The 26,503-nt window shown below is 38.2% G+C and overlaps 1 protein-coding gene across 1 annotated transcript; it reads right to left on the bottom strand.

Moving 5' to 3' along the window:
• Positions 1-7,249: 7,249 nt before the first annotated feature.
• LOC140237170 (angiopoietin-1 receptor-like) lies at positions 7,250-26,295 on the bottom strand. Its single transcript, XM_072317112.1, has 12 exons — positions 26,238-26,295; positions 22,783-23,106; positions 20,638-20,928; positions 20,135-20,272; positions 18,504-18,656; positions 17,578-17,715; positions 17,032-17,067; positions 15,374-15,589; positions 14,394-14,708; positions 12,965-13,038; positions 7,979-8,240; positions 7,250-7,269 (listed from the first exon to the last, which is right to left on the bottom strand). Exons 1-12 carry the CDS (start codon positions 26,293-26,295, stop codon positions 7,250-7,252), a joined length of 2,025 nt encoding a protein of 674 aa, XP_072173213.1.
• Positions 26,296-26,503: the final 208 nt, after the last annotated feature.

Here is a 26,503-nt window from a genome sequence, read left to right as displayed (position 1 = left end):
GTTTTCACGCAGGATGATCGCGTTGCATACAGTTTACACGTAACCGAATGTAACCGAGCAACAAAATGTGCCGATCATCAAGCTAACTAGCGAGATTAAACATTTATTATCGCGCTTCAGCTGGTAAAAAACGTGCAACTGCAAGGATCTTCAATTCAAGCACGCAGTCGACAGAAGGCCATTAACTGATGCATGCACAACTTCGACACTGGACCAGACGTGTACGTGTTGACCACTTCTCGTAATGTCACGGTGAGTGAGTGCATGATCATGACGGATCACAACGGACTTACAAAGAGTCTGTCTGAGGATCTAAAGACATTGTTAGCTAGAATGTTCATTGTATATGTAGTGTCTAGACCAATAACAGTTCTAAGGCCTGTTTGTCGAAATGTTGTCTACAGTCCCAACAATAACATTACAGCCAAACTATTGGTGCAGTGTTACTGTTAACTGCGACCAGCTGCCCCATACGCATAGCGTACACACTGCACTGTACTGAATAGTAGTGCTAACTGCGACCAGCCCCAACGCGAGAATAAATGTGTACAAGGAGCGCCCAGGGGTTAGGGTCGTGCAGTGGCAGTAGAGCTCTAGTCTACATGTCACTGTATGATGATGGTGCACAAGTTATACCAAGCAAGATACATCTTCATGATTAAAACATGGGCACCAAAACATGTTCCATGTGCGAGTCAAAAAATACTCATGAATTGCAGCATCCTGTCTCCCAACAGAAGGCTTTTTAAAATTTATTCTTCTAATGGCTGGTTTGAGTGGAAGGGGAGCATCTTGAAAGGCAGCAATGGTTTGTGCTGTTACTGGGCTGCTTTAGATGGTAAGGTTAGACAGTTGCATCCCTCTACGGAAAGAGTTCCTTGTAACCCTCATAAAATTACGTTTCGATAGCCCAGTGTGTGACATCCAACATAGACCACAGACTACAGGATACCTTTGGTTTACACGTCATACACATACAACGTGTGGCCATTTGAATTCAATTTACCATTGAAAAGGCGGATCCAGAGGGGGGTGCACCCGGGCGCCTGCTCCCTCTTTATTAGATTGAACCAAAACAAAGAAATAATAAGTTAAATATGGGGGGGGGGGGGAGCCTGCATCTCCCATTTGATTTTGTAAAGACCCCTCCCCTTTACGGAATTCCTGTACCCACCCCTGATTTAATCAAGTTAACCACACTGAATCAAGTGAATTGCACTGTCTTAACAAGTTAGTCTATCACCTTATCTTATCATTTTCCCATGGCCGATTGAGTTCAAACTTTTATAGTAGGGTCTATAGATTCTATTGTAATCGGAATTAATAAGCCGGATGGACACAAGGCAGACCAAGACTAAGTGATGTCTAGTCAACTACATAGACTGGGTAGATCTCTAATACAATGTACTGTATTAATAGTCTAACTTCTAAGATATACAGAGTCTGATGACTGGTTGATATATTTGTAGTTGAAATATAAATCCAAATGCTGACTGTGCCAAGAGTGTAAAAATCTTCCATTCAATGAAATTTCATTCTGCGTAAGCATTGATAGGCCTTCATTCCCATGGATACAGTCAACACAATTGCATTGCATGTAAAAGGGACTATAAGTTCATTGACTTAAAAGCTGATACTGTCCTAAAAATCATAGAGTGTACTCATAATGTCTCCCCATCCCTAGCCCAACCAGACGTCATGTGAAGCATGCCTGTTGCGACTTCTGTACAGTGACAGGGCTGTGTATAGTTACCAATATTCACTGTAGTTTTAGATGTTCTTTTTATGGATTTATGATGGCCTTTTTGAAAAGACAGTGTAGAACATCCCAGTCTAGCTGTGTTGCTACTGCTATTTATATTACGTCATCAATACTCGAGACACTCGGGAGTTTACCCATTCCAGTAAAATTTATGAACCTATTGTTGATGTCACTTGCAATATTCATCATTGTATTCCTACCTTCACAAACTTTTATTCTCATTGGAAGCAGGTGTGACCCAAACATTTTCCCTTTCTGTATTTACAAGGCAATAAATACTTACCACGGTACAAGAAACTGATGTAAGACCTAAACCTCACATTAGTGCTACCAATTACACATTTCTTTTTTTTTTGTTATTGTTATTTAGACAAGCAGCTCCTTATGCAGTTGTTTCACTACCAAGCTGTGGATTACTTCATGTCACTTGTGAATGGATGTGACAAAGGAGAGGAATGCATCTCTTCTAACCATCTGGAAGTCAGTGGAGAGCAAAGATTATTCAAGAACTCTTCAAGGACGTTATCAAGCATACTTGGTAATGGTAAGTCTTTTAATGACACATAAGTACTGTAGTTAAAACGGGAAAGAACCATGCAGAGCACAATACTACATGATGTACACGTAGTTACATGACTTCAGCCCTGGGTCATACTATCATAAAATGGTACATTGTGACTTGTAACACCAGAAGATGCATGTCCATTTTTGGGTAGGGCCTACTACTGATTGTGTGGCAGTGACATGATGGCCCCATGACTGCTGGATGTAGCATCAGTTAACAAGTGGCAAGATACGTGTTATGTGTGATCCATGACAGGCTGTGAATTACTGTTATTCCTACAAGACCTTTGCAGAAAGAATGACTTTGCAAGTATCGTAAACTATGATTTTCCTATTACAGTGCACTCCCGTTATAACGAACACGGTTATAACGAAAATCCGGTTATAACGAAGTAAAAATTTGGGCTGCAATCTCATCCACTCTATGTATATTGTTTCTTTGTTCGGTTATAACAAAATTCCGATATAAAGAAAGAAAACTGCCGGTCCCGAGGACTTCGTTATTAACGGGAGTCCACTGTATATGTAGGATGTATATGACATGATGGTAATTCCTATGAATTATCAATCAGATAAAGTGACCAATTCCTTTATCTCAAATAAGGTAAACTGTCCCCTTTTTTCCTGTTTTTTTTTCTCTGTCCATAGATTCACACTTAAGTTCTCTTCACCCTTACAATACTCTGAAGCTGCAAGGACTCTCATCAAAAGGGCGCCCATCATGGAAGACCTTGGCTGTAATACCACAGGTTTGTGTAAAGTGAAATATGATTTGAAAGGGAATGAGTCCATATTTGATTGGATATTTTGTCACAAAATAAGAAGAGCTTTTGGTACATTCCAAATGTTTTGTGGAAAGTAAATGTTTATAGAGTTGTAAGTTAATTATTTGCCCCCCCCCCCAAAAAAAAAAAAGAAAAGAAAGGTTGATACTAGATAGATATTATTGAAGCAATTTTGATAAGTTTTGCAATTATGCTGCTTCTTCTTTTTTTTCACATCAACCTCAAATAATATAAAAGGTGATGGTTACTTTGAGCATAGATAATACATGAAGTAATATTTTCAATGTAAACTGGGGTTTGAAACTAACTGATAACATAATGTTTTTGAATGTTACACTTTTGATGGCACTAGATAAAATGTGAAGAAAAGTTTGTTTGTTGTTATTAACAAATTTGTTGTAAATTCATTTCTCACTATTTGTCCAGGAACCTGCGGGACCAAATCCAAATCCATTTCACCTCCTGAATGTCGACGTCGAGGTAATGACGTTGTTTTGAGGAACTGTGCGTACTTTCATGTTCTCCAGTATATCCCAGGCCTGAATCGCAAAACGCGTCTGCCAAGGATTTCATTGCCACCTATATTCAGAACATGAGTGATGTCATCGCTTAGTGCAACCACTCGCCAGCCTGTTGGAGGAAAGGGAACCATGACGTCATAGCAGTACGTAGTGAACGACGTGCACTGAAAATCAAAATGGGCGATATCATCCCAGATGTGACAAACGGACTGTAGCAATCTGGAACCACTCTTGTACAAGAAACGTGGCTGTGTCCACACAATCAGAAAGTCCCTATTAGTAATATGTGGGATTCCTTTTGCACCAGATGGCCTTCTCGTGGAGGTGGAAGGAACAGTTCTCTGCACCTGCACCAACATTTCTGCAGGGATTGCTTCAACTTTGGCTGTGTAGTGCACATTTGGGCTGGAATAGCCCAACACGAAGAGCGCACCAATATTTCATGCAAACCTCTCTCACAAGATTAGGATATTCCAAGTAATTACCATTCAAGGTACAAAGATTGATCAACTTAAATATCCCATATATTCAGGTCGATTCTGGAAATTGCTTTGAATATTTCCAGCATCTCGTTCTTAAGATAGGAAAGTTGATTAACGTTATATCCCAATAAATTCATGGTGGTTTTACTTCTTCTGGCCCATTGATAGGACAGAAACCTTTTTACCTCAGCTGAATTTAGGCAACAAATTCTCATTTAGAGCTTTAATGTCTCATGTGTGTTAACTTGAAGTTATAAGAATATCCTTCAATACGGTTATTGTTTTGCTGCTTACAGAGTGATTGTACGTCTCTGGCCTCTTAATACTGTAAGGTTAAAATGTGATTTCCATCATAGTTATGAGCAAGGAAATCTTTTAATATGTTGCTTGAATTCATTGCAAATCATAGTTTGCCTTGCCCGTTTGAGGTACTCATGTACACATGCACCAGATGTAGTATCAATTGAAAAATTTGACAATAATGTGTTTGTAGTGTACATATTCTTTGCAGGCAGAGCCTACTAACTTGATGCAGGAATATTGGCAACTGAAGCAGTTCACTAAAAATGATACTAATCCTGAGTGCTTACCATACAAAATTATAGGTTGACTGCAGTGTATGTGTTACAGCCAAAGGAGAGGTAAGAATTTCTAAAGGTTCAGATGTTAATGGAAAATTGAATCACTCTTGAGGTTTTTACATTGCTAGTAACAGGGTGAGGATTTGGTTACTTTGGGTTCTACACCTGCCCTCTCTTTACTTATATTGAAGTTAGATCTCCAAGCTCACACAAAAGCAAAACACAAACTTCCACGTAGCTTCTATGTACAATAGGATCTTACATGTTTCCCAGTAATCTACATCAAATACACGAGCATGAGCTTTACTTTCATGAAGATTCCTGTAATTGCCACTGCTGTTTCTAAATCTATATTTTCTTATTTAGAATGAATATGAAGTGCAACCAACCTTGCTTTAGTTGACCTTGCGTGGATCTAGCGATATTCAGCTACATTGTAAGTTATTCATTTCCCTGAGAGCATTCATTACATTTCAGCAGTGTGTTATAGTATGTTCGAACAGATTGATATACATAGTACCTGCGGTGTGCAAGACATGAGTAGACAATTGAATGGTTTGCATGACATGGCTGCACACTAACCCATATTTTTTTTTTTTTTACTGGCCATACTCATCTGTTTGACCAGTAGGTAACCCAGTTTGTCCATTTTTACTGGTCCATTCCTGAAAAATTACTGGTCCAACGGTGATTGAGTCCTGGACTGTTTTACCAGTGCCAGTGGGCGGTGTTGTGCATAGTGAGATTACCTCAACAGATGGGAGTACTGTAAGGAGATTGCCATTAGATTTAGCCTGATGGTCAAAACTAATTTATGTGATCCTCGTCCAAAAGTTACTCTTCAGTGGTGAACTGATAGAGAAGACCATGTTAACCCATTGAGGACGTTTTGAGTTTGATACAACACGCATTTCCCATAGACATTTGCCTAAGTATTCTCAGGACTTTTCAGCGGATTCACACATCTTCCTTTTTTTTTTGGGGGGGGGGGGGGGGTCATGACTTCTCTCCAGTTGGATGTAAAGCTGTATTTATGCAGCGTGCAAAACAAGCACTCACTACATGGATTTGATGCATTATGATATGACCAGTGTGCTTTTACATGATGAGGATAATTTCTTTCACTAAATGCACAGGTGTATAAAATTGTGTTCTATAGGAAGAAATATCGTACTTTGAAATATAATTGATGGTGCAAACAGTGCGATAATAATACATGTACATGCAGTATGTCTACTACCACCATCCAATTCATATCTATGGCCTACCCATTTCTCAATGGTGCATAATCTGTTTACTTTTTCAGAGATACAAATGTGTTTCTTGTGTGAAGAGCAAGGGGTATCACTTTGGCTGAATCAAAACTCACTGTACATTTTGTTATAATGCATCAAGTTGAACGTAGTTTTCTTCGTGACAGAGTAAGAGGAATTTTGATGAGCAAAGGTAGACATTTACAGTGTATTGACAGCAGGTATCTGTTACTACGAAGAAGTGGATATACACATGGGACATAAAATCGGTTCATGTGCATTATGAAATCAAAGAACTTTCTTCAATCCCCAAATACCTGCTTTCTTAGACTATAAGACTCTCTCTTAGCTATTATCCAATGAAAATTAGTTCAAGGAAAGTAAACACTCAACATATTTGTGACATTTGTGACATTTGTCATTTTACTATTTTGCCACTTATGTGAAACTGTCGTCACTCATCCAGACGTAACATAGACCTATTGGGAGAAGCATGCATTATGGTGGATACATACCACTTACCATAGCAACATTTCTAGTTTTATTCCATATCTCTTGAAATTCAAAGGTAAAGGATTAAAAAGGCCATTTCAAAATTCAAAAACAAAAACCAAAAAAGATTCACAAATTCACAAAAATGGCAACATATTGGTACGGTGCACGACTGCATCATGTACATGTATTATTTTTTCATGCAACAACCTTATTCGTATGTATAGTCCTCTGTGTTTGTACTTAGTGCAATATCAACACGTGGATGCTTTTGCTTTGTTATTAGTTTCCAGGAAATAAAGCGTATAATTTGTATATATCAAGGAAAAACACCTTAGCATGTCTTATACATACAGTTCGAGTTGTATGCTGTAAACTTACTCTCATAGATTGCATGCCTGTGTTTGTGTGCGTGTTTGTGTGCGTGTTTGTGTACGTGTTTGTGTGTGTGTCATATTGTTTACCTAGACAGTCACATACACACTAAAAAAAGGAGTGCAAATATGTACCGGTAAGGGTACAGATGCTTGTCGCTATACAAGGAACCCTAGAGGTACTCATCTGTACCCTATGCAGGGGTACTCATCTGTACCCCATACAGGGGTACACAATCTGTACCCTAGAGGTACATATAAGTACCCAAGGCAGGGGTACTTATATGTACCCCTGTATGGGGTACATATAAGTACCGCTAGGGTTCCTTGTATAGCGACAAGCATCTGTACCTCTAGGGGTACATATTTGCTCTCCTATTTTTTAGTGTGTAAAGAAGAGTATAAGCTGCCATCATTTTAGAATGTAAAACAAAATTATTCCGAGCTAGCTACATCTACAAAGACAAATACATCATAGGGGAAATACAGTTTACACGACAAGACAAATCTACTCAAACAATTCAAAGCATATGTCGCAGGTGTCATTGCTTAGACCAACATTAAAGCTTCAAAAATATAAATTTTTATATTCCTACAAGTTGGACAAACTAATTTGAAAAAGGATTCAATAGACGCAAAATACAAATTCAGCTGCATACGTGCGTCCTCACATGATAAAACGGTCAAGTCGATGGACTTTACGTTTTGAAGTGGTGGCTATCTCCTCAGTTTCACTGACCAACCTGAGCTTTTTAGGTTCTCTGTGAGGATCATGTACTGTAACCAACATCGTCAATGATTTGCACCTATACATGCACCTTCTTGGACATACATTTCACAAATTTATTGGTACATCCGCAGGTTTGTCCTTTCAAGCGACACCGCGACACACTGAAATCAGTCATCAATAAAAAAAGTGTGTATTCCACAAATCCTTACCTTTATTTCCTTGGGATTTTTGAGGAAACATGTCATTTATTATGCCTGAGTGGATTTTCTTTCTTGGCTTGCCTAAAGGTTCACTTGGGGTAAATAATTTGACTCGATTTTTTGCTAGACTCCAACCTTTAGCATATTGGCAGTGCACAAATTCATTTTCCTCCTGAGGTGGGAACCAACGTCATCCCCAAATAAAAGTTATACTATAAACGAAGACACACTGACCCTGTTCTGGGGTGAAGGCAACCACACTTTGACCCCTTGGACTCTCTGAATCCTGGTTCCGTGCCACCACATTGATGGTGTACTGGGTGGATGGTTTAAGGCCAGTTAGGGTGTGGTTGGGTGGAGACGCAAATGGTACATCTTCGTACATCTCAGGCATATCGGCTGCCCGCTTACTTACAGACGAAGACCCTCCAGTGATGGCATAGTAGATTCTTATTCCAGTGAATCCACTCCGACAGTTGGATCCATTTGTCGGGTTCTACACCACGGCCAAGTTTTCATGAGAAAAATTCAAGTTAATCCTTTTTCCACGATATGGCTTGGGGCCATATGCATATTATACAAATTTGCTAATTATGTGTATAGCCCATCCTGTGTTTAGCCTCCACTTGCTTTTTTTTTAAAACCCATTAACAAATGTCAGAGCATATACGGTTAACCTTGGACGTATTGTGATATGATATCATTCCCATTTTATTATTGGACAGTAAAAGGAATGTTAAAGCATGGGACATTTATCACTCGTTGGTGAATTCATGCACCTATTTCTGTCAATAGCGACGCAACAGCCAGCATTTAAAAAAAAAAGATCTGCTTTCCTGCTTTGAACTCATAATGTCTGCCAACAGCCGGCTTGGATAAAAACAAGACGGCGCTTTAGCGAAATTCATGTAATTTATAAGAAGAAGCAAATATTTCGTCAGGTTGATTGTGATTTGTGATCTATTTTTTGTCTCATTTTTCGAACATTGTTACAAAGTAAACATGGACAGTATACGGTAGACAGCATGTGTGTCTATCCATTACAGCGTTACATGCATGGCAACAGTGTCCATTTCAAAAATTATCAATTTTGTGACATCGAATTTTTCATGCTTTGAGATTTGCCGCTCCCCAAAGTTGGTGTTTACTCAATTGGACCGAATGCATAAAACAAGCAATTTATTGCTTGTAAGCAATTGCTTCAAGCAAAAGCACAAGCTCGTCTAGCAAAAGGTCTAGCTCAAGCAACTGCATAAATCCATATGCATAAACTTTTGCTTGTGCTTATACCTTTTGCTTGTCCCGCATAAGCAATAAAATTGCTTGCGTTTTCAACAAAAAGGACGTCACGCCTGTGCGAACACAAGAACAAAGGCGAGTGTGACAGCATATATTTGAAAGGGCATGTGTGTACGGAAACATTTCCTGACATAGCAAAGGAGCTATGAAATGACACTCATAAATGCACATCCAGACCCACACACACATCTATACACACACACGTACTGGCGCTGATTCCCATCACTGCTTATAGTAGCCCGGATGTTCCAGATCGCACGTGGAGCGAGGTCTCCTTGCTCTCCACCGAAGTCAGACATCCTACCTGTTTTTCATCACATTTTGCGTGCTAACCACTGGACATTCCCGTTGTAGAAACAAAGGGCCGAATGCATAAAACAAGCAATTGCTTGTAAGCAATTGCTTCAAGCAAAAGCACAAGCTCTTCTAGCAAAAGGTCTAGCTCAAGCAATTGCTTAAATCCATATGCATAACCTTTTGCTTGTGCTTATACCTTTTGCTTGTCCCGCACAAGCAATTGCTTGCGTTTTCAACAAAAAGGACGTCACGCCTGTGCGAACACAAGAACAAAGGCGAGTGTGACAGCATGTATTTGAAAGGGGTGTGTGTGCGAAACATTTCCTGACATAGCAATAGAGCTATGAAATGGCACTCATAAATGCGCACACAGACGCACACACACATCTACACACACACACGTACTGGCTGATTCCCGTCACTGCTTATAGAGATAGCCCGGATCTACCAGGTCTCACGTGGAGAGAGATCTCCTTGCTCTCCACCGAAGTCAGACATCCTACCTGTTTTTCATCACATTTTGCGTGCTAACCACTGGACATTCCCGTTGTTGAAATGAAAAAGTTTCTAACACTGCTAGAGAGTAATTTCTTGTAGATTTATACCACTCCTGCACAAGTGTGGTCTTTCTTGTATGAACGTGAAATTGATACTTAAAAGAGAACGTCCAAGTTAAGCAAAGCTCAAGTTCATTTTACAGAGCTTGGAAAATCGTAAGCAATAGGCCGGTTTACTAATGTATGCACAGATCTTTAATTTTGCACACGGCCGCAACCTCGGGCAAAAAGGATGCGAGCCTGCAACGTCGGCTGCTGCAGCCGTCCACGACACGTCCCCATAAATATTATGTAGACTTACGTGTATGTTGTGTACATGTGTGCGATGCATCAACTTCGACTTTACCTCCTGGCATTTCGTGTGGCTCTAAATCAATTCCCAACCTTAGATGAGGGAAAATCCTGCTGTGATCAAACGCAATTTGGACTATAGTTTCGATTTTATTGAAGTTTATTCGATTTTGTCTTCAGTAGTTCTGAAAATGGGTGGAAAACACTGCTGCTACGGAACATACAACAGTATGACCGCATCACTTCAAACTTCAATGATTTTAAGCATTATGATTGATTGTGAAATCTGAACTAGACAACGAATCTCTCAAAATCGATATGTTTCTAAGGATTTTTTTAAAGTTAGACTCAGACTGATTAGACTTCATGAAATAGAATGACGATTTTGACCTATTTTTCTACTAACAATAAGAGTTAGGGGGCCTAGCCCTATATATAGACTAGATCTAGAGTAGATCTAGACGTTAAAAAAAAAATAAAAAAACAAAAACAATGATAGACCTAACCTCCCTGACATTCGCAGTAGGCAACATTTATTTTCCCCGTTGACTTATTCATCACGACCTAACAGTTAGGTCTGGTACGTTGGTTTGTTGAGGTATGTTCGGTCGGCCTAACCTCACCAAGGAAAACACGGAAAGGGCTCGTGTCCGAAACCTCATCGAACTTCAGGCGTGAAACACTCCCATCCGCGAAAAGATGGTAGTCCTCAAATGACTTGTATCCCTTTAGCTTTTCCAGTCATAGTCAGTCCGATTGATGATCAGGTAGTTGAACACGTCAAAGAGTCCAAAATGTGGAATACTCTTGAAGTTGGATGTAAACCCAGCGAGCTTGTTAGGAACGGAGAACGGGCAGCCTACCAGAGCGAGCTTCACCTGCAGTGACCGGCCGGTGTCCGCCCGGGAGGCGTTTTTTTTTTTTTTTTTTTTTTTTTTTTTTTTAAGACGGCACAGATTGGGGCATGGCGCGTGTTAAACCTATGGGAAAAATTTTGGGATAGGGTTTTTGGTTAGGGTTAGGGTTAGGGTTAGGGTTAGGGTTAGGGTTGGGGTTAGGGTTAGGGTTAGGGTTAGGGTTAGGATTAGGATTAGGGTTAGGTTTAGGGATAGGGTCCCCAATAGATTTTTAGGGTCCCCAATCTGCGCCGTCTAAAAAAAAACACTCCGACCAGGTCGGGATCGATGGGCAAATCCAAATTGGCTACGGCAGTTGCACTAGTTTGATGAGTTTTTCCTTATTGTAGCCGCTTGTGCTCACACCTATATCCCTCAAATACTCAGTTAATTCATTAACTGTCCAATTCTTCCATGGCTTGCTCGAACTTTGGCTAGAACTTGAAGCTGACGCCATCACAAAGCAAGATTATAGCAAACAAAAGTTGTCGATTATCCGCAGCGAGTAATGATCGTAGACAATACACGCGTGCGCGTGAATGCAAAAACAGTGTGGCGCGCGCGTCCGCGCTTATTTCGCTTGCCCGACTTAGTTACAATCACTAGGGTCGCGTGGGGTTGACGTCATTATGCATATCATTAGTAAACCGGTCTATTGCTAGCAAGAACAAGCAAAAGGTATGTTTTATGCATACGTTTTTAAGCAAACGCTTGGTCTCTAAGCAATTGTTTGCGTGCAGCAAGCAATTGCTTGTTCTTGCCAGCAAAAGCTTCTGCTCGCAAGCAATTGCTTGTTTTTATTCATACGGATTCGAGTAAAAGGCTAGCACAAGCAATTGCTAGCGTTTATGCATTCGGCCCAAGAAGTGTCTTAAACTACCTAGGAGTAATTTCTTCTAGATTTATACCACTCCTGCACAAGTGTGGTCTTTCTTTTTTCAATATGAAAAATGATACTTAAAAGGGAACGTCCCAGTTAAGCAAAAGCTCAAGCTCATTTTACAGAGCTTGGAAAATTGTAAGCAATTGCTAGCAAGAACAAGCAAAAGGTATGCTTTATGCATACGTTTTTAAGCAAATGCTTGGCGTCTAAGCAATTGCTTGCGGGCAGCAAGCAATTGCTTGTGCTTCCTAGCAAAAGCTTCTGCTCGCAAGCAATTGCTTGTTTTTATGCATACGGATTCCAGTAAAAGGCTAGTACAAGCAATTGCTAGCGTTTATGCATCCGGCCCAAAGACAAGTCTTAGAAGGAACCTCATTCAAATAAGACCGAAATGAAGGAAATGGTTCTTTTGTTAGTGACGATGCACGATTACGCAATCGTCATTGTCCAGACATTTGCATGTAATCATCAAGATGCACATAATTCAGATGGCGGCGCGGCGGTGATGATGGGATCAAAAAAAAAAAAAAGACCTCCATTCAAAGTCCATGTGTGTAGTAGTCATAACCTAAGGATGTATAGGCCCTACATAACGATTTCTCTTGACGAAACAAGGAATATATTGAAGGGATTTGTCAGATTGTGCAGCTAGGCAAAGTCAGCAGTATTTTTACCTCTAAAAACTCATGGCGATCAGTATTTATGGTCCATGGGTATAACTTCTCACAGTAAACCAGCAATTCCCCTGGAAATATACGCTCTTTCATTTGTACTCTGAGTTGTATCACTCTCATCATGGTGGTGGGTCTGTTATGTGTGAATTGATACACTTGTATTCTTTAATCAACTCTCTCCCATTGCGGAAAATCTACTTATAGGGGTATAATACCCGCTCGGCCAACATTCTATCCAAACCTCCAGTAACCATATCGAATTCCCCCCCCCCACCCCCCCCCCGCAAAAAAAAAAATACATATCTTAATCTATTTTTTCTCACCTGCCATGTGACTGTTATCTCTCCCGCTCTTTTTCCAGCCATGGCTTCAACTGAAGAAGGCCTTTCTGATGGAGCTGAAGGAAATTTACGGTAAGAGTCATGTTACTGGGTCAGTAAAATTTGTAGACACATTTAATTTTTTTCTGAATTTCGTAGCAAAGTCAGAATCAATCGGCATGTCATGACCAGAAGGAGCTCATGCATCATGTTTTACACTGACGACCTTGGGCGAATCAAGCAAGTTTTTCCTTTTTGTTGTCTTAATGTGAAGAGATTAAAGGGAACAAAACCCAAAGATCAATATGAATTGAGTGAAAGCAGCAACTTTAGTAGAACACATCTGTGAAAGTTCGAGGAAAATCGGGCAATTGATGCAAAAGTTATACATTTTGAAAGTTTTGGTGTTGTAATGACTGGATAAGGGGACTACTAGAGTTTATGACGTCATGTGTGGACAACAATATAAAGGAAATAATAGAAAAATTCCACAAAGATTATATTTTTTAAATGAAAATTACACATTCTATTAACTTGTTACTGATATGTTTTGTTGTGTAACTATTTTTGTTGTGTAAAACTAGTTTGTCTTGTTGTAGTTAAGTAAACCGACAGCTGGTTGAAAATGTTTATTCATTTATCTGTGTATGAGGCCCCAATATCAAGCTCGGCTTACTGGGGATCCTCCTGTATGGTACCTTGACTTTTTGTTTATTATCATTATGTCTTTGCTCTTTGTCACAAAGATCTGATTACCTGTCATGTGCAAAATCAGCCATGAATTATTATGAATCATATGTTTATTCTGAAAGTGATCAGAGTTGATTATATTGTGCCATACAAAAACAATAAAGATGAATTAAACAAAAAATAAGTTACGGGTAATATAATTCGCCCTGCTTTCTGAAAATGGTTAGTCAAGTGCTCTTTTATTAAGCTACCAAAGTGAAAGAATGTTGAATTTTATTTTTATTTTCTTTATTGTAGTCCACACAATAATGACAAAAATTGAAGTAATCTCTTTCTCCAGTCATTACAACACCAAAAATTATAAAATAAATCATAACTTTTGTGATTGTCCTAATTTCCTCAACATTTAGTAACGTGTTCTAATAATGTTGCTGCTTTCACTCAATTCACATTGCTCTTTCGGATTTGGTTGGGGACTACACATATGTGGCTAAGTCTTTCTCCCAGTCATAAGTGGCAGTAATCACAATAGCAGATTGTTGTGCCCCTTTCTCTCTCTCTCTCTCTTATATATATATATATATATATATATATATACCTCTTCACTACCAGTTTGCATACCTATATGGTTGCATGTCTGGAAAATGATGATTTTTCCAAAAATAGAGTGGCATTTGAACTTTGGGGATATTGCTAAAAATCTACCTCGTGCATGCTCTTCAGAATTCTTGATTTCACTTACGGGAGCAGAGTGTCCTTCCTTCTACCTCCATTTTATTCCCGATTCCACCGGCACCTAGTCTCTGAGCTGAGACAGCAAACAGGTAATCTGTGTCTGGCGTCAAATTAGTGATAGTTTCTGAGGGCGCCAGCCTATCTGTTCTCATCTCAAGCCGAATGAAGTCACCATTGCTGATCTTCTCTTTGTAGTACACCAGGTATCCAGACAGTGGAGGATCACCAACATCTGTCTCTTCATTCCAGGCATCCCAGGCGAGGGTTACCGAGTTGTTAGTTGCCACATCCACGATGGGGGGACTCGGCAGTTGTGGTAACACTAGCATAGTGTTACCAGAAATGTAAAAACATGATAATAAGTTGCCAGTTTTTTGATGAATTCTTTCAAAATTTTACAGAGGCAAATTACAACAAAAAGAACAAGTACACAGAATAGAACAATACAAAGAATGAAACAATTAGAATATAAGTATAAGACATATTAAGTAAACATTAAGATACATACATAAAACCGAATGTTCAATTCCTCCTTTGTAGTTGTGAAATGTGACACGTGGAAGCTGAAAGTGGAACATTTTTTTTTTACAGAACTTGACAGCAACTGCATATGAGGATTACATACGGAAATTCTTTGAGATGATAATAATTATGTCGTCTCCCAACTCGGGAGCATATTTCAGATCATAAATTCATGATTAACGAATCGTAAATATTCATATACAGTGCACTCCCGTTATAACGAACACGGTTATAACGAAATTCCGGTTACAACGAAATAAAATTTAGGGCCGCAACATTATCAACTCTATGTATTTTTATTGTTTATTCATTCGGTTATAACGAAAGAAAACTGCCGGTCCCGAGGACTTCGTTATAACGGGAGTCCACTGTATCTAGAATACTGACCATAAAATCCTTTTTCTGTGATTTCTTGGCTCATGAAAGTGGTGACGTATGACATCATGCATCGAAATTTTTCCCCACCTTGGACGTCTGATACGATAAAATCAGCAGTGTAACCATCTGTGGTATTTGCAGAGTTAAAAAGCGCGATGCCTGTCTCATGGAACGACTCATTGTGCTTTCTCTGAAGCTTCACAATGGGATCAGCAGTTGACAGAAACCTGCTTCCATTGATGGAGCAGCTCACCATCACTGGCTGCCCTTGGTTTGGTTTCCTGTAGCTGACTGTTACAGTCTCTGAATTAAAGTGGTGTGGTAGGGGGCAAGAAATGTATATTTCTTGTACATATACCAAAAACAAAACAAAACAAAACTAGATTTATCACATAGGAATATATCTATTCAACAAGTGTACGGTGGCAACTGGTCAAAATGGATCGCTTTGCCATTCTCTCATTTTGTGTCGGTTTTTTTCAAATCCTTCACAACAACATTACACATTGATGCAACAAATCTGATGGGACTGACTATCTCGTGTGATGGACAAGGATTCGACATCAGGAAGAACGTCAAATCATGATTACATTATCATCATGCATGTGTACTTTGATTCAATTTAGATAGGTACTCCTGAGCTAACAGAGGTCAATCTTCTTCCTTTAAAAATAAAATCGAAGCAATAGTAGGTTGTTCCTCCGTGGTAATAGTCAAGTAATAAAATCTTTCTGCAGAACTACAATGAAGAAAAGATGTACAATCGAAAGACTGGTATGGCATACACCCTGTATCCAGTTTTGCCTTCTACATCTAGTCCTGTTCATTTTGGAATTCAAGAAATGACTCAAAATAGGTTTGATATATTAAAGGGAGACACCCAACTTGTTATTCAGACGTTAATCAACTCAAGATTAAACAAAGGGTAATGACAAAATACCTAACTAAACTTATACAAATCATTGAAACCATGAAATTTGAAAATTTACAAATGATACGCAATATGTGACCCTGCATCACAAAACCAACAAAAAGTTGCCAGATATGGGTTTTTAGTTGAGGGTAGATTCTGAAAGAGAGTAGGCTCTTAGCTTTAAAATGATGTATAAGTCAATTCAAATGGACTCTCCTGACCTATCTAAATACTAGAAAGAAAGCACACACTCTGGAGTGCTCTGGAAAAGTGTGAACTGAGAAAAGCTCTCAAGGACAGGGTCAATTCAAGTGCTTAATCAATTGTTAATCTTTACCAAGCCATACATGCCAGCTGTGCAATGAATGGGACAAAACACAGGATGTACACCACTGGAGCAACAACAATGAAGGGATTATCAGATTAAGGTGAAATGGAGCATGTTCTATTAACATATTCTGTCCATGATTAATGTCAACTTTCAAAGCATATAATATAGAGCTATCCTTTCAAATGTTATTAAACTTGAAAGTGAAGACTGTGTAAAGGATTTAAAGCAATGGAAAGGGGACTCTAAGACATACCTGATCATTCTATTCTCCCCCCAAAGGTGTGCAGAGTTGTAGAAAAACTGCTGAAAACACACTTTTCCATTCATGATATAATGCCAAACTAAAGAATAATGTAGAAGGATAGCTCTTTCAGAAAATAAATTATGAAAAACTCAAGATTTACTCGATTGACCCATTTCATCTTTTTGAGTCCTCAAGTAAAATCTAGGGGTGCGACTTTTTGTTCATTTTGTGATGCACGGTCACATATACTAGTTTACCTGCACAATCTTGTCCATATTTTCCCACGATGCATTCTTCAGTTGGTGACACGAGAGAATAAGATGACACAAGCTAAAAAGATGCAGGATTAAAACAATACAAAGGTAGTAGAGATAGAGATATTGTAAAGTATAATTCCATTATCAATGCGTTGTCGGATACTAGAGCAACATACGTTTACGGGTCGGATTTACTTTAGTCGTATGATGAGAACATAATAGATCTTGGTGAAAATAAATACTGAATAGGTCCAACTCTTGATAGTGAAATTTTCCCGGCATCTTCGGAGATTTGGGAAAAAAGAAGAAGAAGAAAAAAAAAGATTACCGAGGGATTTTGTTTTGTTTTGATGTAAGCCTTTAACCTGAAGCTGGTAAACCTCAGTACTCAAATAACTCATATTAGTACTTCCGTTGTATCCCACTCATGATTGGACCTGTAAGTCTTCTTACAAGAGGAACAAAAATCATCAAGTAATACAAAGCGTTAGCGTGGCATCCCGTTTTAGGAAATAGACTTCTACAAGATAAAACAGCAATCCTCACCCTGACAGTTTGGGCCTGTCCAGTCTGGCTGACACTCCGCTAAACTCCCTGTGCAAGCTCCGGTAAATGGATCACATTCGCCCGACACACAGTGACAGGTTTGAGTACAGCTGGCTCCAAACTCATTGATACCACATTCTATAATTCAAAGACAAGGGTACACCGCTGACTTTCTTGAGCTATATTTGCATAATTGAATCATTTCTTCAATTTCACTTCTGAAGGTATCGGAGATCAGAGTTTGAATTATTAACATGTTATATGTCATGTTCAAAGTTTTACATACCTTGTACACTCTTTTCCCATGGTTTACTTTCAACCCACAGTTAATAATTGAAATGTTGCAGAAAGACGTCTCATTCTTTGAAAAGTTCATCTATATCGTTGTTGTGGTAATATAACTTATCAATCAATAGATGTATTATTTAATAGATATTTGCATATAAAGAGTATTTATGTATATAATAAAATATAGTATGACTAGTATGATATAAAAGTATGTTTACACATAGAATATAGCATGTGCATACATTATTATAAATACGCATTATATACATAATGAATATGCATGTATGTATATACATATATATATATATATATATATATATATATATATATATATGTGTGTGTGTGTGTGTGTGTGTGTGTGTGTGTGTGTTTGTTGGTTTGTGTATGTCTAGGACCACATCCTTTAGAGCATTATGATAACGACAGTTTCGATTTCCAATACACGTGTACAAACGTGTTAAACTAGTGCTATTCCCAAAGTACCTCTCTCTTCTCAGATTAAAAGCACGCGACTAACCATTTGCCTCGGCTTTGAAATATGTAATAAATCATTTCAACACGTTTATGATTAACTGCAAATAGTTAAGACCATCTGTCTATTGCTGTAAAAAAAAAAAAAAAATCTGAATTAGCCTCACCTTCCGTACAATGAATGCCTTTGTATCCAGGCGTACACGAGCACCCATAGGGGTCTGGAACACACACCTGAAGACCACTGCATGCTGTCTGGTCATCGATGTTATAGTTGCAGCGATACTCACAACCACGCCCAAAACGATTACCTCCACACACTGCATGTGTATACAAAACGAGGCCAGAATTACCAAACCTGTATTGTCCTATTTTTTTATCGAGAGATCACCCACTATATCCTCATGTAGGGTTCCATAAACAATAACCAACAAACAGAGCAATGAGTGTGCCATACTGGTACACACAAGGCAAGAAAGCTACAGAATTTTAAAACTTGATGCTATGGTGTCATTGCCTTACAAGTTTCCAATTGACCTCCAGACAAATCATTTCGACTGTCCTTTATTGAATTAATTACAAATACAATATATATATATATATACATATATTACGAATCGCATTATTCGGGTGTTGTGACTGAGCAATGGTGAGAGTCTCAGGGCATTAAACTTGTATGTACTAGAATCAATTTTCATGATTTTTTTTCCTTCAAAGTACTGGAACAGTAAGTTTCTTATGTAACTGTTCGTAATGCCACTGTGTTGTAAAATTAATTCTCTCTTACTCTTCTTTTGATCTTATTTTGACGAGGATTTCATTTTTAATTGTTTTTTACGCTATGAACTCAAGTCCACTTCAACTTGAATTTATTATTCTCTACACAGCTATACCATCGCAACACTCAATTAATCATCAAATCCGCGAGAGGTGCATATACTAGGAGAGGGTTGAGCATAAGAGTAGAAATTTAGCCTACCTTGTTTCTTTCTTGTAAGGCCACCATTATTGTTGATGTTCAGCTTTTGCTACTGGCCTTCTGTGTTGTTGTTCAGTTTATTATGTGTATGCATATGACATAGTGTACAATTTGTTTTCCTGCAGTTATCATGTTACTAATATAAACTAGTCCCCGACCTCTGAGATATTGTGATTCCCCGTCGTTTTAACGATCGGCACATCTAGTTCCTTTATCAATGGGATATCATGCACAAAGTTAGAAAATACCAATTCTTCTTGTCACATTGTAATACCGTATCCGGGCAATTACCCCAAGAGGGCAATTACCCCCCGGCTAAATACTGGTTAGTGGTAAGCTTAGAGTAAAGATTAGGGTTAGGGTTAGGGTTAGGAGTTTGAGTTAGGGATATGATTAGGTTCAGGATTAGGATTAGGATTAGGGCCAGGGGAAGGGTGCGGGGTAATTGCCCAGGGGGTAATTGCCCTAGACCCTGTAATACCCTGTAATACTTACCTGTAATACCCTGTATACTTTGATACTTTCTCATTACAGTAAGCCTACTTCAAGCAGAATATAGGAACAAAATAATTCGATCGAATCAATTAATCAGTCAACCACATCTAGGCAATAATACACGAAGGTCAACACCAACCTCACAGGATTGCACAAAATGTTGTAGAAATCATGCTACTGAAATGTTCCCATATAGGACTGTGTTGTGTATTGCTACAACCAGACCAAGTCAAATGAAAGTGACAGGCCTACTCATCTATTTTCTACAGAAGGAAAGATGAAAGGCCCTAACAATGCCAGGAAACATTTCAGCGTTTTACTTACTCTGCTCACACTGATCTCCCATGAAACCAGGGGGACAAACACACTCTCCTGTTTGACTGTGACAGATGCCTCCATTGTAGCATGACTGACAGGCCTGAAGGCATCCACCAAGTACATTGTGGCGACCAGCTGGACAATCTATTGAAAGTAAATCATACACATTGTCAATCTTTTCATATCGTATCATTCCCACATGGGAATATTTCTTTTTTTCCTTTTGGCTCAAGGAAGGCATTATGACGTGTATAATCAGCCAGAGATTCTTTTTTTTTTTTTTTTTTTTACTTTTATGCAGTAGTTGCCTCATCATATCATCATGTGTACAGAGTATATCATGCTTACCTTGTTCCCCCCCCCCCGCTTCGTCATACAAACTCTATGTGCGATGATGAATGTGATATAGTGTCCTACAGATATTGATTTAAAAACTTCAGCAATCAATTGGGTAAGTCGGCAAACACTCACATAAATCTGTAAAATTTATGCAGTCATGATCAGCCTACCTCTCACAATGAGTCGCAACAAGCCAGCTCTCGCTAAATCTCTCTCGCCACCCAGGTGTAGTTCATATACGCCCCCATCTGCTGGTGTAACTTCTCCCTCAATAGTATATCTTGCTGCTCGAGTGGATCTTTGCAGGGCGAGGAGTTCATATATATTTGTCGTCCCATTATGTCTCCAATTTCTTCCTGTGTTATCACGGATGGGTGGCACTGGTGAGAAGTCCACTGTCACATCCACATCCCCGGCATTCACAGTCTTTGAAAATCTTCCTTCTCCTGGAACAAACCTAGCTGCAATAAGTCAAGCATATGCATTCGACATAATGAATAAAAGAACTAGTGATTCCTTTGATACAGGGATGCATCCATTTTCACACACATTCGTTTTCCATTGTCATTACAAGGCCCTTTATCAATAGTTTGTTTAAGTTCATTAACCTTGACCATTAGCCTCATGGATTGACCTTTAAACCTAAATACACACAGGAAATTATTCCTGTTTTGATAAATAACACTATTGGATTTTGCTAGAATGTTTTACAACTGAAAATTAGATTTAGGGGTAATACACTGCTTCATTTTGGTGACCTGTAACCTAATATATATATATATATATATATATATATATATATATATATATATATATATATCCTTGTATAATTTGTAGGTAATTCATTCATTTCTATCCCTACTCAATAGTCACTAGACAATTCTAGCTTATGTTTTGGCATGAAAATCACATTTTTAACCAAAGCACAGAGATCTTTGCACATCACCTGATCATGTTCATAATAGTTTCCTGTCTCCCCTTTCCACCAACTTATATGTTTAGGATGCTTCGGATCAGCACCACGGGACATTTTCACTTTCATTTACACTGTTCCTTTCTAACTATAGACACTTAATATTCCTAGCTGATATGCTACAGCTGAAATGCCAATTTTAGCCACAGTTTGGTGACCTTTGAACGTGACCTCCACATTTGATCTGATTGATATCTACACTTCATGTAGCAAACCTTGGCTTGGTCCTTAAAAATACACTGGATTACAATAATGAGGATGTTGGTGGGATTGACGGAAAAGTGCCATTCTCATTAGAATTTTTTTTGAAACTTCGGTGGCGACCAGGGTTGCGATTAAAAAATCTCGAAACCGTTTAGATCAGGTTGATATTCGAAGAGCTGACCTGCGCATGCACATGACTGGTAACCTTATTATGTCACAATGCCACCGTGGCCCGCAACATCTGGTAGAAATAGCAAGGAGAGACATATGCGTTGTGCATTGTGGGATATCACATTTAACAATGTTCACTTTTCTTACAGTACAACTTCGTGTCTATTTTCATTTTAAAAAAGGAATGGACAATGTATAACGATTTTGAAACAACTTGAATAATGCGCTATGTCTGTTCACATAGTAAAAACTTCGAATTTGGGTCGCGATCTTGATCGCTAATATACCTAAAATAAAGCATTATTTGAATGCAATGCCAACAAAAGACATCCTGCCTCTAGAACATTATGGATTTTTTTTTCTGTGCACATTGTTTATGATCATACTGCCTAAATTTGCAATATAGTTTGCTGTGCAGAAAACCTTGTGTTTCAGACAGTTTCCCGCCATATGTTCTTCGAGTGTTTCAGCAAGAGTTTAACCTCTTTTTCTTTGTGAGGACGGGCAATTCCGCTTGCTTGGGTGATATTCACGATTGCATTGCCACGTATGGAAGCCAAAGCATACATGTTCCGGAAAAAAAAAAGAGTTCCAAGTTATCCTTAATTCAGTGACCCATTACTCCAATAAAGTTCTTTTGCTTCAACTGTACAAGTGTCCTTCTGCCTGTTTGTTTGTGAGGTTTTCCGATCCAAGGTAAACTGTAATTCATTTGTTTATAATATCTTGACGTAAATGAAAAGATGTTTCTGGATTGCACTCTCTCTTCTTGTATTGCTTTTAGGGGATTTCCTAGATATTCACTACAAAAAATGGAAAATCTTGTATTTCTGTAAAGAGCGTAAACAGTCAGGTCTGTTTTCAAAAAAATGAATGAATACACTTGAACATGGTGTGATTTATTTGTGTATATAAATATGACATCATTGGTCAATATTAGAGAATGTGATAACTTCATCACACTTACCATCAGTCTGCAGAAATATTGTCGGTACCACCGTGGACTGTCCACCTTTGGCGGCTGAACAGTAAAAGGCACCAAATGACTTGTGATTAGTGGCATCTGAGAGATGTGTTTGATAAAATTGCATCGAAGGGATACTACTAAGAGAACGGAGTTGTGCAGCAGGAGGATCGGGGTTGTTTTCCAGATCATTCATCGTGTAGACATAGCGTCCAGTGGAAACAGTGGCATCAAGGTCTGGTGCACTTCGGAAACAGGCAAAGAACGAGTTTCCACTCTCTGCACTAGTGAAGTATCGACTGGTTGTTGATATGAAAGGTGACTGACCTGTGCGGGAGAGACGTGCTCAAATCAGTACAGGCTGTCTGTTGTCTCCTTTTGTGACATTTATTTCTGACCGACACAAGTTGGAACTTCTAAGTTAATCTTGCAGTGATAAGATATGAAAATATACATCGTAAAACATAATAACGACTAGAATAACACCACGGAATCGAGGGTAATTTTCCCCGCAAACTGTCAATTACTCAACAGTACACCCTCAAAGAAAAAGATTACAACTAGAAAAGAAGCTTTTAATTTTCAATTCAACTTCAATTCATTTATTTTCATACTTCTTATTTATGAACATTACAACAGACATAATAATACAAGTTCTTTTACCTTGTAAAAATGTGCAGAAAACAAACAATATACATAGTTGTAACACAGTAATTACATGTAATGATAACTGGTCAAAATCGAAGTCGAAATGGGGTTGATCAAAAAGAAGTATGACGGGACCTATATGAAAGCTAGCTTGTTTGGCTGTAAGCCCCGAGTAATCAGTGTTTGTGAAAAAGAAACGGAGAACGCCGGGATAGAAGATAAGACCAGATGATTTAATGGTGCCAAATAAGAAAAACGGGGTATGCCTATATGTGATTAAAAAGAAGAAGAAGAAGAAAAAAAAAATAAAATGTGAACCATTACTGTGACCGAGCTATCATTGGTTTCTGGAGTAGATCATGATTTGCATATAAAGCCTTTGGTATATACACTATAAACTGCTGCTGCATTAAAACTATTGCAAGGGTATGATCAGTATGACACAAAAAGTAACATGTACAGCTATTAACCATTTGGTGCCTGCCGTCAAGCTCTGGATAGAAAGTGAGAGACGTATGAGGGAAAGAGGAAGAGAGGGAAACGAAGGTAGAATGTGGAATTGCTAATGATGACTTCGGAGAGCCTGATGGCAAGACCCAAAATGGAATCTGCAACGTGTTGACCATGTTTGATCGGACATTAACATACCACAATATTACATAAAACATTACAATTATTCAGTATCTGTAAGATATGCACTCAATAAAGATTCTTTCAATTTGCGTTTAAAGGAACATCGTTTGTCAAATACGTTTGTCAAATACAATTCCTCACTACATTTTACCACATAAATGGTACAGCATCGAGAAGTAATAGAAATCACTTTAAAAAAAAAAGCATTGAAGGAAGAAACTAATACATGTAATATGGCAACAAATGTGTTAAGATGACATGCATTATCTGTTCGTAAGAAACCGAAATCTTAATGCAAACTGCATACTAAATGTGCATTGGCGATAGAGGAAAGGGAGGGATAAAATTAGAAATGCAAACATTTAAAACTCGAGAGAAGTGTATCAAATCAAATTAATTATAAACTCTCCCTGCCAGCAATGCCATTAGTTGATATAAACCATCATTACCGTAGTTGCCGTGTTCATGGAGAAAAAACCCAGGAAATTATAATCTTCCCCATACTCCTGTTCAACTGCAGGCTTTTTAACAGACAGAAAGTGCCGATCACGCATCTACAGTGTATTTCATTTTAGGAGCATGACAAATACACTTGCAAACAAACACAAACACAAAAACATGCATTTGGCACTACCAGTATGTACTGTATAATGCTTCAAGAGTACTTGTGTGCCATACTTTATGCTCATTTTGCGGGTTTAGCCCTCCATCAACACTGTAGATAATTGAACCAAAACTCCATTTTTTCCGTTTTATTCTTGGTTATTGAACCAAAAATATCCGTTAGCTTACCGACCATAAATCATCTTAAAGTGATCGTATAATTTTGGTTGAGACCTAATTTCAGGTTTCTAACATTTTTTGGTTAGATAGTGAGAAACCTCTTATGAAATATGAAAGAGCATGTAATTCCATGAGGAATGGAACATTTATTTGATGAAAACTGGTTTTAAAATGGCTGAGATATCCAAAACAAAGCGATTCTAATGGAACCCAGCTTTTATTACGATCGCTTTGTTTTACTTTGTTTTGGATGTTTCAGTAATTCCAAACCTGATTTTCATTAAATAGACTTTAAATTCCTCTTCAAATGGTATGCTGTAGTATTTCATAAGTGCTTTTTTGGTATCTCGCAAAAAGTTAAAAGCCCAATTCTTATCTCCACCAATCAGCCAATAATATCGACATGTACAGGTCAACCAATGCAAATAAGAATTTTGTAACGTTACATAAGTAAAAAGGTGAACTTTTTCATTTTGTCGACTTCATATTCGGTGTTGACTTATGTCAGGCTTACTGCAAGTATTATTGGGCAAAAATAAGATATATTAAAGATGAAAAAAGAGGAACACAAACTCATAGAAATACTTCTCATTCATGGCCGCACTCATATACGGGCAAATGTGGATAAAAAGAAGAAATGCAAAAAAAAAAAAACAAAAAAAAAACAAAAATGGGAGAAATTGAAAAATGAGGTAGTTAGAAAAACAGAGCATTATAATAAAACATATCAGACAGGGGTCATCAAGGAGTGATCACATGATCAATCATGAAAATAAAGGCGTAGCAAGTTCATGAGAAATAGAAAGTTTGTATTATCCACAACGTTTCCTAATAGTTTCCTCTTAAAAATGAAAATGTCATGGGCTGAATGAACTCATTTATAGATATGAGTGTTAGGTGATGAATCCTTTACTTTGTTTTGTTTTTTTCAACCTTTACTTTTAATTGAGTTAATACATGTTATTACGCCTGAACCAGCCAATTCTCCATTTTGGACCATCCATTTAAGTGTAGGTATTTAAAAGTTATGCAAACTTGATACACAGTTTTGCAAATACATTATGTCTTACATTGATTACATTGCAGATAGGGGGAAAACATTGACTGAAATACAATCATGATTATAATTATACCTTTATTATCCCAGTTATTCAAGAGATGACGCTTTACGTAAATCGAACTTGGTAGATATAGATGAGGATTTTGTTACATGATATCAATGTTTCTTTGTTTATTCATTTGCTTGTTTGTTTATTTGTTTATTTGTTTGTCTAGGGGAATCTGCGAAATGGGGGAAACGAGGGAAGAATAAAAGAGAAATATTTATTGTCTCTGGTCTGCTGGTGGTGAATTGTAACCTGGAAGTGAATTGTGTTTCACATTGTATTTCACACTGTGAAGCACTGCGTTCTTTCCAGCAGGGTCATCTGGATCATTGCCATCATCAAACATCGAGCTTCTATAGAAATCACAATATCTGCCAGATTGAAGATGCTTTTAGTGATGATTAACAGTGGTGGTATACAGTGATAATTATTATTCAATATACCACTATCATCACTATTAGTGAATTCCCGAAATCACCATTCATTATCAATATCATCAATCCCATCGTTTGTCAGCCATTACTACTAAGCCCATTAGCCACTCATTAGATCAT

The sequence above is a fragment of the Diadema setosum genome, chromosome 13, assembly GCF_964275005.1.
Source record: "Diadema setosum chromosome 13, eeDiaSeto1, whole genome shotgun sequence".
In the NCBI taxonomy this organism is placed as follows: domain Eukaryota; kingdom Metazoa; phylum Echinodermata; class Echinoidea; order Diadematoida; family Diadematidae; genus Diadema; species Diadema setosum.
This window is presented reverse-complemented; position numbering and strand designations above follow the sequence as displayed.